The 19,928-nt window shown below is 42.3% G+C and overlaps 1 protein-coding gene across 3 annotated transcripts in view; it reads right to left on the bottom strand.

Annotated features, from left to right (window-relative positions):
* tle5 (TLE family member 5, transcriptional modulator) overlaps positions 1–19,583 on the bottom strand; it is a 44,719-nt gene extending 25,136 nt beyond the window's left edge. For all 3 annotated transcript variants that reach the window (XM_040128274.1, XM_040128275.1, XM_040128276.1), the window contains exons 1-2: positions 19,401–19,583; positions 1,741–1,829 (exon numbers count right to left, since the gene is read on the bottom strand). In XM_040128274.1, coding sequence (XP_039984208.1) covers positions 1,741–1,829; positions 19,401–19,427 — 116 coding nt within the window. In that variant the 5' untranslated portion in view covers positions 19,428–19,583. The remainder of the gene's footprint in view (positions 1–1,740; positions 1,830–19,400) is intronic.
* Positions 19,584–19,928: the final 345 nt, after the last annotated feature.

Below are 19,928 nucleotides of genomic sequence, written 5' to 3'. Positions count from 1 at the left end.
GTGGTGGGTTGTCATGACGACTGGCCTCCCCGCTGCCAGCCTACCTGGGATTGGCTTTGTACCTCCTCCGATTGGTGCTCACCAGCCCCCGGGCCTGCACCACTGCTCTCAAACGACACTTTGATGGAGTTTTATTGCCGATTCTTCCGTCTCTAAATCGCTCCTGCTGTCATCTTTATTTTGATTTATGTATTCCCTGATCTATTTATGCATGTGAACGAGGGGAGGAGAGAAGATGCGGGGGGAGAGGAAGGGGTGGGAGGAGGAAGACAGCAACAGCTACAATGCTTGCTACTATACCCGAGGGAACGCCTGCGGTACATTTGCCTTTTAAAGGCTTCAGCACCAGACAAGCACAGCGCAGCAGCACAGTGCTACAAAGCCCCGTCTGTGGTTCCCAGGCACCCCACCCCATCCCAGCCCCCCTCCTGAGTAAATAGGCACTGTATGCATGTTCTGTACGCTCAGACAAAAAAGGTATTCTTTCAACTGCGCCCTGCCTCTCTAAAGAGGGTTAAATGGTGCTGCTCACCGTTGTGGGAATTACAAAAACCAAAGGCGAGGAAAAAGACACAGGGTATTATTGCAGCTTCAGAATCTCCCGCAAACAAGAGCGATCAGACCAGAGCAGGGATTTTGCACACAATATGCAAGGCTTTCATCTGCCTTCGCCTGTCTCGGCAGAGGCAAGCCTCTGGAACGTTCTCCGAGAACAGGTACAGAAGAACAAACCGACCTCCTCAGGAAGGAAGGCGGGCTTCAAAGACTCCACTCCCTCAAAAAGAGAAACTTTCGCTGAGATGCAGACCCTCTGGCGTCCCCTCTCTTTATAACTACTATCAAACAGATCAGTTAAAGTCGGACCAGGCACTTCGGAAGTGCCTCAGACTTCTGGCACTGTAGCAGTATTTAAGCAGTAAAGCAAGATTGATAGCCGAGGTCAATGAGATTGACTTAGGTATGAGTCAATAAAGGATGTTTCAGTGTGCAGTATGGTGGAAGAGCTCAGGAATAAAGGAACAAAGGCAGATATCTTTATTTTATCACAGTCGACTACTGAGATGTCCCTCGTTTTCAAGCTACATTTTTTGCAAAGCTTTATGTTACAAGTCTGGGGATTTTAAAGATATAATTACTTACTGCAATTAGGTACACAAATAGGGGAAACAGAGACTCAGTTCTGGGACTCCTATTTTAGTTATTTAGTTGTGTTGAGCTGAAAAGCAACGGTTGATTTCCAGAGGAAATTTCTTGAAATAACTTGTCCATTTAAATCAAAGTAAATATTTATTCATTATTAATTTATTATTGGAAACATTATTTTTCATACATGTAGAATATTGTGCTTGCGTGTAGACATACATTTTTGCATGTTCGTCTGCGCTGCTGCACACTGACCCAAAGTTACAGCAGCTTAGCATTTAATAGGGATTAATGAAGTGGAAGTCTAGGCTTTTTTTCAATTGTAACTGTATATGACAACATGATGAGAAATTAATTCTTGAAAAAGTCTGGCTAAAATATGGCAGGTTCTTGCAGCCACACTGCAGTTCATTTCAGCAATTCAACATTGTAGCTACTGTTACAAATAGGTGTTCTATAAAGAAAAACACTGAGTGACATGTATAGCCTGGAGATATACTCATTATTACAAAGAAGTATGCTTCTCAGGCTGCCATATATGCTTCGACTTGGTGTTTCCCTGTGTTTATGTGTCTGTGTGCATAAAAGTGTTTGCACCTGTGGTATTGTGCTTGGAGGAACTGGAACTCATCCTTGATCCTGTCACAGGAGTCAGAGGTTGTGAATTTCAGCTGCTGCGATGAAGCCTGCCAAGGAGAAAAACATGAAAAGAAGAAAAAGTAAGAACCAAGTGGAAAGAGAAGGAGTATGAGTAAGAGTAAGAATGGGAGCAGAGTGAGAGAAATAATTAAAAACATGAACATAAATTCAAGCAGTTTTCAATTTGACGCAGTCCAATGAGCAGTGGTATTACTAAGAAATTGGTTGCCAAGTATGTTTCCATACACAAGGGGCCAAATGCATAAAACCCTGTGAAGATTCAAGACTAAAACCATGCATGCAAAAAGCAGGAACATACATACCCATTATTTCTGCCAGATTTTTAAATCCCTGAATATATGCTGTTCTGTTACATATCTCAATCACTGTGAAATTATATGCCTGCACAGAAACCTAAACCACACATAGCCACAATTAGCCATAAATTGTTGTTGACACTCCCATTTTTAACCTTCTATAAACATAACTCAGACTCTTTCTGTCCTTGGTCTGGCATTGGCAGTGTCTTTACAGTGCCAAAGCAATCTTAAAAGTTATTACCCACAGCCGTTACGAACAATAGCATATGTTGTGAGCCACAACAGCCAATTCATTGATGCCACATGAGTGAGTCAAATTTATAATCTAACGTGTGCTATTGTTTCAATATTCTTTATTTTTACTCCAATATTCAGTTTAGGTGGCAACATGTGAACCTATTTACTCAAGCTAGAATAAATCATGCTGGTAACACACATTATAAATATTATTAGAGGGAACTTGGGTGAGACTGTGTTGAGCCCTTTGATGTGTTGAAACGATTTAGCTCCAAATAAAATGCCTCTTAATTTCTCTATTTGACGTCATCCTTCTCTGTGCCACATTGCGACTTCACACAAGCAGTGCTCGCATGCTTGTTGTAAAGCATGTTTTGAGCAACAGTAGGTGATATGGTAAAATCTTCCAACAATGGTATAAATATGTATCTCTATAGTGATACATATTGTGATATAGTTAATTTTCTTCTAAGTCACTTTAGAAACATTTTTACATGAAATAACCAAATCAGAATGTCTACTAGTAGCTAATCCAGGGATTTAAAACATACCTGAAGAATCAATGTACCAGAAAAAATTACAAAAATACTCTAAATCCAATATTCCTATAAAAGCAGTTCTGTTCAATGATTTGCAACATTTCCTGCAATAGCCTGATACAAACAGAGACATTATACCTCCATATTAAAAGGTATAGGAAAACCTCTCTCAGGTGTACAAATCTGTTGTCTCATAATATATATTGCAGAATCACCCATGTAACATTAATATATGTGGCTCCAAAAAATGGCAATAGGTAAATTGGCCCACCTGCCATAAGCAAAACAAGAGACACAGACACAATACATACAAAGATTCTGGTTTTTTTCCTAACTAATAGCACTTTTTGTATCCCTGTTCTTAATAAATACAATGTAACATGTAGTCATTTGTCTCATGTTCTGCTTTGCTTCACCTGTTCTAAACAAATTTATGGGAACAAGTTTCTAGAACAAAATTTCAGCACTGATCAGGGGGTAATATTAAATGCAAGTTCCGCGTACTTTGAGGGGCTGCCCGGAGTGTTGCTGAATGTGACTGGTCAAGCAGATATTTTGTCACATCACAACAAGAATGACTACAAGAAACATTGTCAGGTATCTGGCAGAACTGAGGATACAACACACAGCCAAAAAGTGTAGGGAAAAATAAAAAGATAAAACAGCGACATAATAAAGGATCACAATGCGTGCAGTGGAGCAAACCGAAAAACTACAAAGTGGTTTGACAAGCTAGACACGATTTTGAGGCGCCACCAGCTTGTGATGACCCCAGCGGTGCCCTGGATTCAGCTTAAATGTAAAAAGAAAATCAACAACGTCTGCAACACTCCTCACTCTGCTGTCTGTCTGCAGCAGCTTTTGTCATTTGCTTACCTAACAGCACATAGAAAGTATAAGGTTTGTCCCATTGCTGCTATTTTAATTACTTACAGTATATGCAAATGTTCCCTTTTGTAAAAATGCAAAGGAAACACAAGGAGGAACTAAGTACCAAAGACTGGTCCTACTTCACAGCATTGCCATGATGTCCACTGTGGTCCTGTGCAGCCTAGCACTAGCCTGGTAAGAGTTATTGGTTTCATAGTGGACCCTACCATACTATACATGTTCATTGAAAGCGATATTGGATAAAACTCTGCACCAAATGCCACCCATGTCATGTCAAAAGACTTCTTTTGGGACTTGTACAGCCATCTACATCATCATTCTTTCACCTAGCCTGAATGTTGCTATTAGTCCTTATTGTAATTCTGTCCACACTACATTCCCCAGGCAGCGGTGGATGGCCTGGTTGTGTGTTAGAGCACGGCAAGCATCAAACCCAAATAGGGACAAAATCTCATTATTTCTCAGCAGGCTGCATAATGGGTCAGGTGGGGGGGGAAAAAAAAAAAACAAAAAAAAAACAAACACATCGACATTTTCCTACTACAATTGAGCAGGCATTAAAACCCCTCAGAAATCTGATTGCAGCACTTATGGGAAGCTGGCCCGCTGCTGTTGGGAATGACCTGTCGCTTTGTACCCTGCCCCCCACAGCATGTTGCTCAGCTTCATTTTTAACTACAAATAGACTGCTTCGCATTCACAGAACCATGGCCAGAGAATATGCTAAGCAACAGGATTGCTTCAGGTTGTAGGAATACACCTCTTGCTTCGAAGGCTGAATTATTTTTTGCTTTGTGGTTCAGTAGGCAGTTCTCGGCTTTTACATGCTTAGGGGTTGGGGATTCTTACTAAAGATTCCCTGGGTATAGACATACTCATTGTGTTATATATCAGTTTGGACAATAGATAAAGTATTTTAGATTATGTACAAAAACAACTACACTTGGGAAATTCAGAAACATTAAGGTTCATAGAGAAAGGCTGACAGGTCATTCAAAAAACAAAAACAAAAAAAACCCAAAAAAACACAGTTCTGCAAAACAGTATTGAGCCCAGTGACCCCAGCCATTAAACTTTCAAATATCATGAGAAGTTCTGACATTATCATGCTGTCACCACACACAGAAACCCCCAATCCACACAAACCTAGCTGCTGCTCGGAGACAGAGGCTCCGACTGTAAAGCAGAATAACCTTTTCCATTATCTCTCCAGCCAGTATGGCATGGACCAAACTCAGTAAACAACAGCTCGGGTATATGGGTCTGTGCCGCAAAGAGCCTGTGTCAACACAGGGCACTTAGCTACAGGCAGCCATGCAACTCACACTGCAGTAACTGCACCCTGCCCTGGCATGGTTTCTGAATACAATGTGTGTGTTTGTGTGTGTTTGTGTGTGTGTCTGCATACAGGTTGCCCCCTGTGCCAGAGGGTAGAGTTGTTGCCCTAGATCTGATTCCCTCCCTGTGTAGCACAGTATTCAAATGTTTAAAATACCAAAGTTTCTCTTAGTCAACAGCCCCAGGTCAGGCATTCTGTTCCATGGGGAATACAGAGGGAGGCAGAGAAGATTGACAAAAGAAGACAAAGACAAGGAAAGGGAAAGGAGGGCAAGAAAAAGAGAGCAAGAGCATTTTAAAGCCAGAACATCATAAAAGCAAACAAAGGCCAGGAAGGGCATACTGGGACTTATATGATTTACCCCAGTAACCTTTCTGAGTAACTTCCCCAACACTGTATGTCTCGTCCAATCCGTTAGCAATTCTGGAAGTGGCAGCAAAAAGTAAAATATTTCTAACTGATCAAATTCAAATTTGACAAAATATAGTGTCAAAAGCATTTGTAAACTAAGTGTTGGCTTAGTTTTCTGAGGACCTTATCACTGATATGATAACAGTCCCAACTCCTGAACAACAACTGTTATTGAGTTACACTTTGTTGTGATCTTTATAGTCATCATTTGGTTGGTAACAGGCATTTATATGATATTGAGAAGTTGTAGAAACCATAACATTAAGCTTTTGGTTGCCTAAGGTGACTAAATCATTACAATATTCTAACTATGTATAACTGGAGTGATGATAGCCCTGTGAATATAGTCAAACATAAGTTATTATTGCAAAACTACCTTTTTTGCTCTGTCTTTGTTAGTCACACAGACACGAACGCAGACACATAACAGTCTGCATAAAGACGAGTGGCTCAGTTTAAATAATTGGGCAAAAAATTTAACAAACAGAGACATACTAAATTTATATTTTGTATACGCAAAGAAAGGGCCTGAAAGTAGGGCCCAAATCCAAAGTCTGGCCCCCCTGTATGGTCAGTACTTAGTAATATCCCTTTCGGCAATTATCAGAGCTTGTAAATGCTTTTTGTAGCAGCCAAGAGTCTTTCAGATCTTGTTTGAGAGATTTTTGCCCGTTCTTCTTTGCAAAAGGCTTCTAGTTCTGTGAGTTTTGTGGACAATCTTGCTTGCACTAATCTTTTGAGGTCTATCCACAGATTTTCTATGATGTTTAGGTCGGGGGAATTTGAGGGCCATGGAAAAATCTTCAGCTTGCGCCTCTTAAGGTAGTCCATTATGGATTTTGAAGTGTGTTTAGGATCGCTACCCTGTTGTAGAAGCCATCCTCTTTTCATCTTCAGCTTTTTTACAGATGGAGTGATGTTTGCGCCCAGAATTTGCTGGTATTTAATTGAAGCCATTCTTCCTTCCACCAGTGAAATGCTCTGAGCTTGTGTTCCCGTGCCACTGACTGCAACACAAGCCCAAAGCATGACATGAGTCCGCCCCCGTGCTTAACAGTTGGAGAGATTTTTCTCCAAACATACCTTTGCTCATTGTGGCTAAAAAGGTCTATTTTAAATTCATCAGTCCACAGGACTTGTTTCCAAAATGCATCGGGCTTGTTTAGATGTTCCTTTGCAAACCTGTGACACTGAACTTTGTGGTGAGGACATAGGAAAGGTTTTCTTCTGATGACTCTTCCGTGAAGGTCATATTTGTGCAGGTGTCGCTGCACAGTACAACAGTGCACCACCACTCCAGAGGCTGCTAAATCTTGCGGAAGGTCTTTTGCAGTCAAACTGGGGTTTTGATTTTCCTTTCTAGCAATCATACGAGCAGTTCTGAAAGTTTTCTTGGTCTTCCAGACCTCAACTTGACCTCCACTGTTACTGTTAACTGCCGTTTTTTGATTACATTACGAACTGCAAAAGTGGCTGCCTGAAAACACTTTGCTATTTTCTTATAGCCTTTTCCTTCTTTTTGGCCATCAATTATTTTAATTTTCAGAGTGCTAGGCAGCTTCTTAGAGGAGCTGAGGGCTGCTGATCGTTGGGACAAGATTTGAGGAGTCATACTATTTATAAAGCTTTGAAATTTGCATCACTTGGCCTTTCCTAACAATGGCTGTGAACAAGCCATAGCCCCAACAAGCTAATTAAGGTCCGAGACCTTGGTAAAGGTTTTCTGAGACCTCAAATCTCTTGGGGTTACCAAACTTCTCTCTGGTGCTCCTTTCCTTTTTATCACTCTAATCTTGTACAAAACAGAAATAATAAACTAATCTTGCTTAAAAAGTTTCCCTTTTAACTTTATATCTTTTGGAGTTCAGTTCATCTTCTACTCAATTAACTATTCACAGTAAAGGACATTTTGACCAGGGGTACCCACACTTTCTGATGGCACTGTATTTTCATATACATATTATCTATTGTGTACCTGCTGCTTATCAGCCCTTCTATGACTCCAAAGTTTGATAATGTTTCTAAATGTTGTTTGCTGTGGTTGAGATTTTCTAGGATAGTTTTGTCTTGTGGATTATTTATTAATGCTCATCGGCTGTTGTTTGGGCTTTCTTTGTACTCTACTCTTTATTTTGTACTCTACACTTTCAGTTTACTACTTCTGATGGACTAAATCATTATGACAACAACACTCTCATTCAGGCAGAAGATTCTGCACTAAGGGCAAGTGGGGGAAAATAGATTTCTAACATAGATCAGAACTTTACAGTGAAAAGGATGTATTTACGGACCCCAGCTCATATGCGGCTATATTTGACTGATTTCTGGCATTAATTTTCAAACTTGGCTGGAGGTGATGTTAGAGTACACTCTAGCTTACAACCCTGCTAACAGGATGGGAAGGGATCAGGGATAATTTAAGACAGGACTTTGTTACTAAAAACACATCAAATATAGAACCCCTACACCCAGGAGAAAGGACAGGGTCTAAATCCACCATGGCAATCTTAAAACAGTAGTGTTAATTATTTTGTTTTGCTAATGATGTAAACATTTTAGTATAGTGTACCAGCAGTACTAATCAACACAAAATATCCTAAATCCTCGATGCAACATCAAGAAAAGTGCAGGAGTTTGAAGGACGATTCTCACAGTTTTATCTTGATACTTTTACTGCTACACACCCAGACTATGTGGGCCTCTTCCAGCTCCATGCAATATACACAGCTAACAATGTTTATTATCTCTCTCTCTCTCTCTGTCAGTGACCAAAACAAGGTGTTCTTTCGAGACCTGAGAACCCACAACAGATGGATGCCCATAATGTTAATGAAATACTGCCGTAATATTGTGACACATGCCATCTGCTGTGAAAAAAAAAAAAAAAGTGCCTACACGCTGTGTGAGTGAAAATGTGCAAGAGAGAGGCTTGGCTAATGTGTGTGTGTGTGTGTGTGTGTGTGTGTGTGTGTGTGTGTGTGTGTGTGTGTGTGTGTGTGTGTTCACGATTTTGTTTGTGTTACAGAGGAATAGCCTAGACAATGTGAGTGTGACAGAGAAAGGTACAGCATGTGTGTATTAAAGCAAAAGAGAGACAGTGAATAGGTGTCTGTGCATTCATGTGTAGGGTGTGATAAGCCTCTATGTATGATGCTTGGCTGCCAGAGGAACAAATATCCACAGCCATGAATCATACACAAGGATACAACGGCCCACACACACTCTCCTTCACATGCTAAATTTGCATAGAACGTACACACACACACACACACACACACACACACACACACACACACACACACACACACACACACAAATGCGCATGCATGCACACACACAGCACCTAAATGTAGGACAATCTCTAATTTGATTCTGCCCTGCTCCTTTGAGACGTAATTAAAGCATTAAAAAGCTTTGTGCGCTGGTGAGGCAATTGAGACAGTCTTCGGCGAATAAATGGGATTCATCGTTTCAGGAAATTGCTGCCCCACCCCCATCCCCCACCCACCAACCCAAAGCCCACTCATCACCCCCCCTCCCCAACACACACACACACACACACACACACACACACACACACACACACACACACACACACACACACACACACACACACACACACACACACACACACACACTTCCCCTTCCCGGCCTCATCATCTGGTCCAATCCATGTGAAATCTACTGTGAACCATAATGTCTATTTTAAATAAGAATCAGGCTAAGGCTGTTTCTGCTCAATAGATCAGTCGACAAAGGCGATGGGAAGGTATGGAGATTACCGGGGGGGGCTCGTCTTTACCCACACAGACCATACTACAGTGATTAGACACACCAACAATACATGAATAAAGTACATATATCCAGTTGAGTATTTAGACACACAAGCAGAGTACATCCAAATACAATACAAACTCAAACACAATAACAGCAGGATACGTTGGAAAACATCCTCCTCAGTATAAATCCTGCCTGAGGGTAGTCGCAGCATGGGGATTGTATTTCCTGGAGCACTGCCTGACTGCTTACATCTCAGTTGGACTGTGCTTGTGTGTGGTATATGTTTGTGTGTCTGTGTGTGTGTGTGTGTGTGTGTTTGTGTGTGTGATTGTGTGTGTGTGTGTGTGTGTGGAGAGGCTGAGGAATAGGATTGTGTCTTCAGCTGCTCTGGACAGGGGCTTTAGAGCGCGAGGAGAGCCTAATCCTGTTTGGGCCAGGAATTTGATTTTGATTATTATCTCTCACGAACCAAGCCAAGGCTTACCCCCATTTCTGCAGTGTTATCCCCACAACACACACACAAACACACACACCTCCCCCTCGCAGCCCAACAGATTTGACCTCGTTAAGATGCTTTAAAGGGGATTATTCTACTTTTATCACTTCAAGTGAAGTGCCCTTGCAAACATAGGCTTGGCATGGCTCGCCCTCCCTCCCCACTCTGCACAACTATCTTGACCCCCTTTGGAAGGCCAGCCAAGCGCGGAGTGCAAACACACACACAAACACACACACCTCCCCTCGCAGCCCAACAGATTTGACCTCGTTAAGATGCTTTAAAGGGATTATTCTACTTTTATCACTTCAAGTGAAGTGCCCTTGCAAACATAGGCTTGGCATGGCTCGCCCTCCCTCCCCACTCTGCACAACTATCTTGACCCCCTTTGGAAGGCCAGCCAAGCGCGGAGTGCAAACACACACACCTCCCCTCGCAGCCCAACAGATTTGACCTCGTTAAGATGCTTTAAAGGGATTATTCTACTTTTATCACTTCAAGTGAAGTGCCCTTGCAAACATAGGCTTGGCATGGCTCGCCCTCCCTCCCCACTCTGCACAACTATCTTGACCCCTTTGGAAGGCCAGCCAAGCGCGGAGTGCAAACACACACACCTCCCCCTCGCAGCCCAACAGATTTGACCTCGTTAAGATGCTTTAAAGGGGATTATTCTACTTTTATCACTTCAAGTGAAGTGCCCTTGCAAACATAGGCTTGGCATGGCTCGCCCTCCCTCCCCACTCTGCACAACTATCTTGACCCCCCTTTGGAAGGCCAGCCAAGCGCGGAGTGCAAACACACACACCTCCCCCTCGCAGCCCAACAGATTTGACCTCGTTAAGATGCTTTAAAGGGGATTATTCTACTTTTATCACTTCAAGTGAAGTGCCCTTGCAAACATAGGCTTGGCATGGCTCGCCCTCCCTCCCCACTCTGCACAACTATCTTGACCCCCTTTGGAAGGCCAGCCAAGCGCGGAGTGCAAACACACACACAAACACACACACCTCCCTCAAGCCCAACAGATTTGACCTCGTTAAGATGCTTTAAAGGGGATTATTCTACTTTTATCACTTCAAGTGAAGTGCCCTTGCAAACATAGGCTTGGCATGGCTCGCCCTCCCTCCCCACTCTGCACAACTATCTTGACCCCCTTTGGAAGGCCAGCCAAGCGCGGAGTGCAAACACACACAAACATGACACTTAAGGCACACTGCCCTGCAAACATCAATGCACAAAAATGTAGTAGACTCTACCTACAAACACACACATTCACATAGCTATGTACACAAACATAGCAGACACAAGGTGAGGGAGAGCATACCATAACACGACACAAAAACACACAAGAAAAGAGTGCAGAGATTGCAAAGCCAAGGGAAATGGGCAATTTTTCAAGAGTCAGGAAAGTGGTGAGGCCGACATGGCTGTGGGTTTGGAGACCGTGGCTGAGATTAAAGCCAGCTACGCAGAAGGGGGGCTTTAAGATTACACCCAGTACGGTTGTGCAGATGATTGATGCCTGCTTGTAAAAACCAAGGTTATTACTTACAACAGCCGGCGAAGAAGGGAAGACAGGGAGACGCGAAAGGAAGATTAGTCCCAAAGTTCGAAACAAATAAGTGGACAATGAAAGCAGAAAGCTGGATTCCGGTATGTGGCTGACACAGTGGAACTTCTGTTTAATTTGTTCAACTGAGGTGACGCACTAAAGTTCTTGCGTGTGCATATTAAAAGTTTTAAAAGTAAGTACTATTTTTTCCCCTGATTACGATCCAAGTCATTTAATTTTGATTATTTGCTAATGACTCCCAATGTAATCTTTACCTTATGATACAGTATAATGAAATTTCAGCGTGATTTATGCCGTGTTTAGACTGTCAATAATACATAAGCCCCCTTTCCACCAAACCTCTCCTAAGTCAGAATAAGTGCAAACGCATCCCGCATTTTTTAACTTTCCAAAACAATGATGTCCACATCACACAGCGACTGGCCAGGAGTGCAGTAGCGAGAAAGTAAACAGAATTTTAACTTCTCCCTGGCATTATCTTCTTTCATTCTACACACGACTACTTCTGTTGTTATTCATATGTACAAGTGAGTGCAACACTATAAATGTATTCAAGAAAAGATGTTGGCAGTTATCCTGATATCTGAACAATTATCGCGTCTCGCCCCTCTCTGCAACAGCAGGCCTTTCACCTTGCCTTGGACTGTGCTTTTTGGAACAACTAGGAAGACTTTTGCCTTCAGACACAGTCAGACAATAAAGCTGAGGATTCCAGCCAGAAAAAACATAGGGTCATCTGGTAAACAACGCAATACTTTGTCATCCAGCAGCATACTGCTTTTTTTTTGCCAAATAAATGTGAACATTCCTGGCAGAATAGTTTATGACACGAACAGTGTAACTCTGCCGATTACCTCCTAATCTTCTTTGTGATATCTATAGCGGTATGCCCACATCAATGTAGCCCCTAGCATTTTTTAAAACACTGTTCTATTTTTGGTCTCAATATCCGCTAAGGTTGAAGAAATTTCATTTGCCTGAGAGTCACCCGTTCAAATATCAAGCATTTTTAATTGGGATGGGACTGGTTGCACTTGGGACTGGCAGGGCGCCGACCTCACAGTAGGGTGGTGCCAATACCTGCCAACATGTATTGGCACCAACATGAATGCAACACGATAAAAAGCAGCCCATCTCACAGTGCCCCTCCGAACAAACAGGCTGAGCAAGGGAGGTTTTCATGGCCTTGCTGTGAATCCTCATGGTGTCTGAATGGGATCTTGGTGGGGATGAGGTGATGTATTGTTCCAGTCAAGGCCTTACTGCTCTTATGCACACAAACAGAGCAGCTAATTCTCTTGTCTGAACTGGTGCAGTGCTTTTCGTTTTGGCAGGTCTAGAGGCCCTGGCCAGGCCGGGCCAATCAAGCAGCCCCCCATCGAGCTGCTTTGTTCCAGCCCATCGCACCGTTCTGCTCTGGGGAAGTGCTGTAACCCCCCCCCCAAACCTCCCTCCTTCCCGACCCCCACACACTCCTGAATACTGATGCAGCCACTCCACTCCACACACCCCCTACGTTTACTCCCACACAAAAACACACAAACACACACACCACCCAATGAGCTCTCATCTACGTGTGTTAACGTGCATATAGACACACAAGCACAAACTCATTAATATTCTACTTTTTTCTCTTCCCGCACAACATCCTTCAGTCATGTAGACACAAACGCGCACACACACACGCACACACACACACACGCACACACACACACACACACACACACACACACACACACACACACACACACACACACACACACACACACACACAAATCTGCACATTCGCTGAAAGAGAATAATGTATACAGACAACAAAAGGCCATCCCACACAAACAAAGCTGTCAATGGCTTATGAATTTATAAAATCACAGCCTATACAACATGCCACCCCCTCATCGATATGCACACGTTGTCTGTAATTGCCGCAGAAACACACACATACACATATTCACATCTGTGGCCCCTGCAGACTTGAGCAAAACCAAAAACCTGGTACAACTCCTTTGACATCTGTTTTTATTTATATTCACGTTCTCTCTCTTGAATTTGCTCAGTACTTTATGTAAGGCAAAGTTGCCCAAGAGGACAAACGGGTGGACATATAGTTCAGTTTGTAAATCATATTTTCATCAACGTTTAAAAGGAGACACCCTACTTGCTATGCTATATTTACATGAAAAAAATTTAAATATTTTTAATATTTAAATTTTTGTGAAAACCTTTCAGCTTAATTTGTTTTTATAGTATGTTTTATCTGAAGACAGAGATACACCACACAATAAGCTATCCTGTATTTGCTTGGCCTGGTCTGCAACGTATGATTTTGTCACTCCTTGTTTATGTTTTCTTATAATCTCTTAATGACATCTACTCTGTACATTTCTAAATAGTTCATGAAGGTTTCTCTTCAGTTATTTCTGTCCAACACAATAAATAACCACAAGGTGAAAGTTCTCTAACTGATTGGCCCAGCAGGGGACTACATCATTCATAGAGTGGTGACATATTTTTCTGTCGCCTTGATTCAGTATTTCCATCAAGTCAGAGGTTGCCCTGGTGTACGCTGTGAACTCCAAAGGGCTTGTGCAGAAAGTGTGTGTGTATATGTGTCTGCATGTGTGTCTGTTTTGCTTTAGCTACTGTAGATCCACACTAATCCATCTAAAGCTGTATAATGTGGTGCACCAAACACTGGACTTTGCGAAAATGTTCTCAAAAGAGAATACTTTTGAAAACATTTCAAAATGTATGGTGTGCATCTCTGAGAATCTTGACTGACTCACTACACTCATCATGTTTGCTATGTAAACACCTAACCAGAAAGCCACTCGGCAGATATGGCGTAAAGCTGCTGAATCAAATGGTGTATGTATGACAAACTGAACGGACTAATACCAAAGACCAAAGTGACACCATTTTCCTCCCAATCAGGGTCAAAACCTGGGGATGGGAATTTCATTTGATATTTTGAAGTTTAAACAACATTTAGTTTAAAAATTCGATAGAAAGAGAGAAAGGGCAAAAGAGATATGCATGACAAACAAGAAAGAAATTGAACTAAAACTGAGCATTATTCAGTACCTAGGCTTGGCAATATAGCGATATATGCTGTGAGATAATATAAATTTAATCAACTGTCTGAGATTTTTCCATACTGTTGGTAGGAATTCCTTTAATAACTCTTGGTTTATTAGGCTCTTTGGGCAACATTGCAATCCAGTGAGCAGGGCTGCTCGTTGCATTATTTTTTAGTGTGACGAGTACCTGGATTAGCCGAGAAACACATAGTTATTTCAGTTATTAAGAGTTTCTCTATTGATTTTTCAGATATTATACCATATCACAACATATACTGATATCAGACTATTAAAAAAAAAAAAACACATACTGAGATCGAAGATTTTATCCATATTACCCATTATATAATTCAGTTATTTGGCAGTGATGCACAGTATACAGGATGGCAGTTGCAACCTCGAGTGTTAAGCTCAAGTCCACAAGAGGCGCACAGCCAAAACTTTTCACTACATTTTGGATGACCCGTAACAACAGTCTCATGTAATAAGTCAAACACAGGTTGGAATTGGATATACTTGGGGCACCCTGTGGCTTAGGGGTTAAGACACTGATGATGAGCTGCAACTTCCCCTGGGACCTTTGTAGCATTTCTCTCCCCAATTTCCTGTCATCTCTCTACTGGCACTATCTAATAAAGGAATAAAATACCCACCCCCAAAAAAAATTATAAGAAGAAGTACATATACTGGGGTGCACAGGTCTTCTGTATAAAGAAGGTATAAGTCAAAGTATTTGAATGTGTATTCATATGTATCTCTTTGAGTCCAAGTCAGTGCGTATGTGTCTGTTTAACAAGAGAAGGGCTTCACCAATCTACACCCCTCCTTCTTAAACAACCCCAAAGCATTTTGACAATCATCCACTGCGGCCCCTCACAAAAATCAACATCACCTGTGAACCATGGCCTCAACTCCACCACTCAAAAGCAGGGCCTCCTGCTTGGTGGGAGTGTTTTCTTTTTTTTTTGGGGGGGGGGCGTCCGTTTGTCATGCTAATCAGCTGGCCTAACCTTAACGACCCAGACATCTGCCGGCCTGCGTGTGTCAAGCCCCACATTCAATTTGTTCCCCAGATACAAAAAGCAGATAAGACCCTTGAGGCTGGTAAGAATGTGTGTGTGTTTGCGTGTGTGTGTGTCCTTGTTGTTGATGTATCAGTGAAAGGGAAAATCCTTTTATTTCTATGCATGTATTAGAGTAATAATTACCAGCAGAGAGGAGAGCCAAGGTGCATATTTGTGCGTTCTATGCCGTACTCATGCTTTCTGCTGTGTGTCTGTGTGTATGCACGCACTAATGTCAAGTACCCACACCAACAAATACACACAGCCAGGCTTGTTGCTTGCACACACACATGAACACGTGTGTGTTTGCAGCAGAGCCACATAGCGGAAGGGGGGGGGGGGAGTTTGTTTAATGGGCGAGACAGGGGACCGTGGGGATTAAGCTCCCCCCAGCTGGAGGCTTTAGAGGAAAGGCTGGGGGCTGTTCTTTTAATTCAAGTGGGCTTAATAATGCCTGTGCACCCTCTGCCCCTGACCCTCCCACCACTACATTAGATCTGGGAGGAAACGCATGATAAAGGGAGACAAGCAGTAGGAGGAGGGAGTGTGTCTGTGTGTGTATCAGTGTGAGTTTGTGTGTGCGTGCGTACAACCTGTGGCCATCCACAGTTGAGCATGGGCTCCAGGGACTCGAGAGATTTCACCTCCATATTACTTGTGTTACTCTCCAGCTATGGCACCAGGCCTTTCTGTTGCTCCACTTTCACGCCACAGCCAGCTTTGTAGAAGCTGCATTAGGATTAATCAACACCTGAACAATATGGGAAATGCTATGAACTGGGTCAGGCAATATGCCACTATCAAATGAGGCTTTTTCCTCTTAAACCAATGAACTGTGCCCATAACCCATAATGACGGTGGATTAAAATGCACCCATTGAAAAAAAAGAAAAAAGGCACATGAATCCCTGTTAAACCGTGGTCTTCTTTGTATCTAAATGGGACAACTATCTAAAATAAACAAAATCATTCTTTGTCATTTTTGTTTTCTAGATATAACAACAATATAGTTTAAAAAATATAAATCCCAGTAAAAAAGTAAGCACTTACACTAAGCATAACCATGACTTTTGAACACACAATATGCACCAATATAATTAAAACACAATGTTAAACTCAAGAATGGCATGAACCCATACTGTGCATCTCTGGAAATATAGCAGCAACCATCTAAATGGTGGTAAAATGGACTGGCCCAGTGATGGAAAGGAAAACCTTTTCTTGTGTCTGAATATGAAACAGCTAAAAACTGATTATCCTCTGCCATTAGGCCCTTTCACATACACTTTAGGTTAACAAAATAAATTGCCTAGAGTGTCCCACTAAAGGAAACAGCTTTTATGATTCACACAAGAATTGCTTCAACAGTACTTTAAAGCAACGTGACCACACATCACCACCACTGCCAATACAGCCTCCTCTGCAAGTCCTCCGCTGCTGTAAATTAGCATCATGCATGAGAGGATCCTTGATTGTGCATATCCATAGTGGAAATGTAATGCTTTTGTTCACTTCATATGCCAGTTTAGAACTTTAACGCTAATGTTACTACAGTGTGAACAAAGAAAAATAAAACAAAAGCATATTCAGTGGTGACTGAGTCAGTTTGAGAGATCCATCATCTGTCATTATGATGCAGTGCTGTTACTCTCTCATCCTCCAGCTCCTTATCTTTGACACTCATATCTATATGGGTGTCACACATTCTCCCAATCCTCAGGCCCCTGTGACAGCAGCAGCAGCAGCAGCAGCAGCTGAGAAGTGACAGTATATTTCTGTTTCAAGCCATGGCAAAAGGTGGGAAGTGAGTACACAGGTGTATTTGCGGGGAGGTTGTGGTGGGTTAAGACTGAACCAGCTGTAGCACCAATGAAGAGACATGCTAAATTCCCAAACCCCATTTTTAATCCTGTGTGTTGGGTGTTAATACTCCAATCGGGCTGCATAAAGGCACTCAATTGGATTAGATAAACAACCTCCTATCAGACAAGCAGGCAGGCAGGCGGACAGGAGTGGGATGGCCCAGCTGCTCTCACTTTGGAAAAGGTGACTGAGTTCTCACAACATCAGGAGGTGACTGCTTCGCCACTTCAACTGGAGGAAAGGAGGGCTAGCTTGGAAGCAGGGCGTCTAGAGTGGCAACTTGTCCCAGTAATTCCCCAATATTTTAAGTACTGCATGAACATAATTAAAAATGTGCAACTCTACTTTAGGGTTGTCAACGAATATTCTAAATTTACTTATATAATTAAATTGTTAAAAAATAAAAAATAAAAAATAAATAAAAAACAAACCGGACATTTCATTGTGAAAATCAATAGTCCATTGTGAAATAAAACAAACAAAAAACCACAGCACTACTCTGGCTGTGACCTGTGGCTGAGACACAGTGAAAGCCAACAAACCCTTTATTTTTGCATTACTGGTCAGTCTCATTTTACGTGTTATTCCACAATACTTACTGAGAGAAATAATTCACATCCCATAAGAAAATGAATAAGTGTGATCTTCGCCCTGCACTACATTCAGTGGGTCTTCACCATCAGATTTTATTCAGTAAGAGATATTTTATTGAGGATAGACGTCAGGGGAGCACCACTAAAACTGTAGTGGGCTTTTGGATTTGCAGTTGAGGTGCTCTAATAAATAAAAAAATAAATATCCTTTTAGATAATCAGCTTCAAACTTGTGGGATGCACCGCTAATACAGGATTTCACTCCTCTGACAAGCCAGGCTGCGACCAAAGGATCCTAAATCCTCGCATCCTGCTCCCACATATCAGCAGCCACACAGACTAACTGCCAAAGGGCAAACCATTCATGTCACAAAAGACATTCAGGTTCTAGCTTCAGCAAACAACTCTTCCCCTTTCAACAGTAAAAGAACTAGTGGAGGCGACAAGATGTTGCCAAGGAAAAGCAAAGGGCACAGTGCCTGGCAACACAACAGCCTTCTTGCTGATGTGTATACCTGCTCAGCACTTACACAAATACCTCTTTGTTATAGTTGCCCTTGCAGGAGAAAAGTTAAATGTCAACCAAAACTAGGAGGTTTAAATACAGTTAGGCCGCCAAATTTGAGTTTCAGGCAGGTTTCTTTTGGGACCATGCATGATGGAGCTGGCTCCGTTTGTCATTTTAAGCCTGTGTACCAGCCAATAACTAAAATTATTTAATCTGAGTCCTTGGCTGCCAGTCACTAAACATAAATGTTTAACCAATGGGCTGAGAGCCCTCATCACTGATGAATGCGTGCCCTGGACTGAGTTTCTGTTACCATGGAAACTTGAGATTTAGGGGAACAGAGATGTGCGCTTTTTCCAGTCATAAAAACACCCACCTGCACAGGATAGTGTACAGTGCATGCTGAGTGGTTCAGCTGCCATGTGATGACCGTAACAACCACACTTTGGTTTTGTTTCCCTTTCTGAGAAATGTTATAAGGGGACACCGGCTAATAAAGATCTGGTTTTGGCAATTTGGAGAATGCAGCCAATTGAAACTAAACTGACACAGGGGTGTAAATATCAGATGGTTGCGAGTTAGGACAGCATTCATTAGAGCTGCTGGATTTGGAGGATGGCTTCAATGCCATCATCTGGGAAAAGTTGGGACAGTGTAAAGCCAAAACAAAAATATATTTTCTCTCTATAATGTCATGTGACATCTTCTGCAGAACTTGCCAGGACTAAACACTGCAGTTAGAAACCAACATTAGTTACTATTGTCCAAAAATCCCCGACATTTCATAATGGCTCTGTCTGAATTAAAGCATGCTGTCAAAAAACAAGTTGCATTCGTAATCTCCCTGCCTAACTAACCTGCGTTGACAAACCAGCTGGAGCAAGCACTTAATTTCTTGATAAATGTCACATTAAAAAGCACTTACTGAGTGTCTTGATTGTGGAAACATCATGTCAGTTCCTTGTCTGTTGCTCTCCTTCCCAAACACGATTAACTGTGTGCCCTGCGTTTGTATTTTTTCCTTGCGTTGGTCCTTTGTCCAAAACTAGCCCAGCCTTTAACAGGAGCTGTCCAGCGTTAGCAGGATGACTAGCTAACGGTAGCTAGCGACCCCCACTCCCCCCCCAAACCCCCCCCCCCAAAAAAAACAAAAAAATTAAGCTTAAGATAAGAGATGCACTTTGCCGCCGTTAGAGAGGTGAAAGAGTCGGTGTCTTCTCCGGATGATTCAAGACCATTCAGCTGTACCTGTCCCGACCCCGTATTTACTGTATCTGTGAACAGGAAACCACCATCAGTGTCGGCTCCTCACTGGCTAAGCTAGCTAATTCTTCAAAAGCTGTCCGTCAAAATGATTCATCGCTGTTGCGAGCTTTCCTTCTCAACGCACCAGTGGCAGCGGCAGCGATGCGAGCTAAACGCGGGTAAATTAATAACGTTATGCACACAGCGG

The sequence above is a fragment of the Xiphias gladius genome, chromosome 6 (genome assembly GCF_016859285.1).
Source record: "Xiphias gladius isolate SHS-SW01 ecotype Sanya breed wild chromosome 6, ASM1685928v1, whole genome shotgun sequence".
Taxonomy (NCBI): Eukaryota; Metazoa; Chordata; class Actinopteri; order Istiophoriformes; family Xiphiidae; genus Xiphias; species Xiphias gladius.
This window is presented reverse-complemented; position numbering and strand designations above follow the sequence as displayed.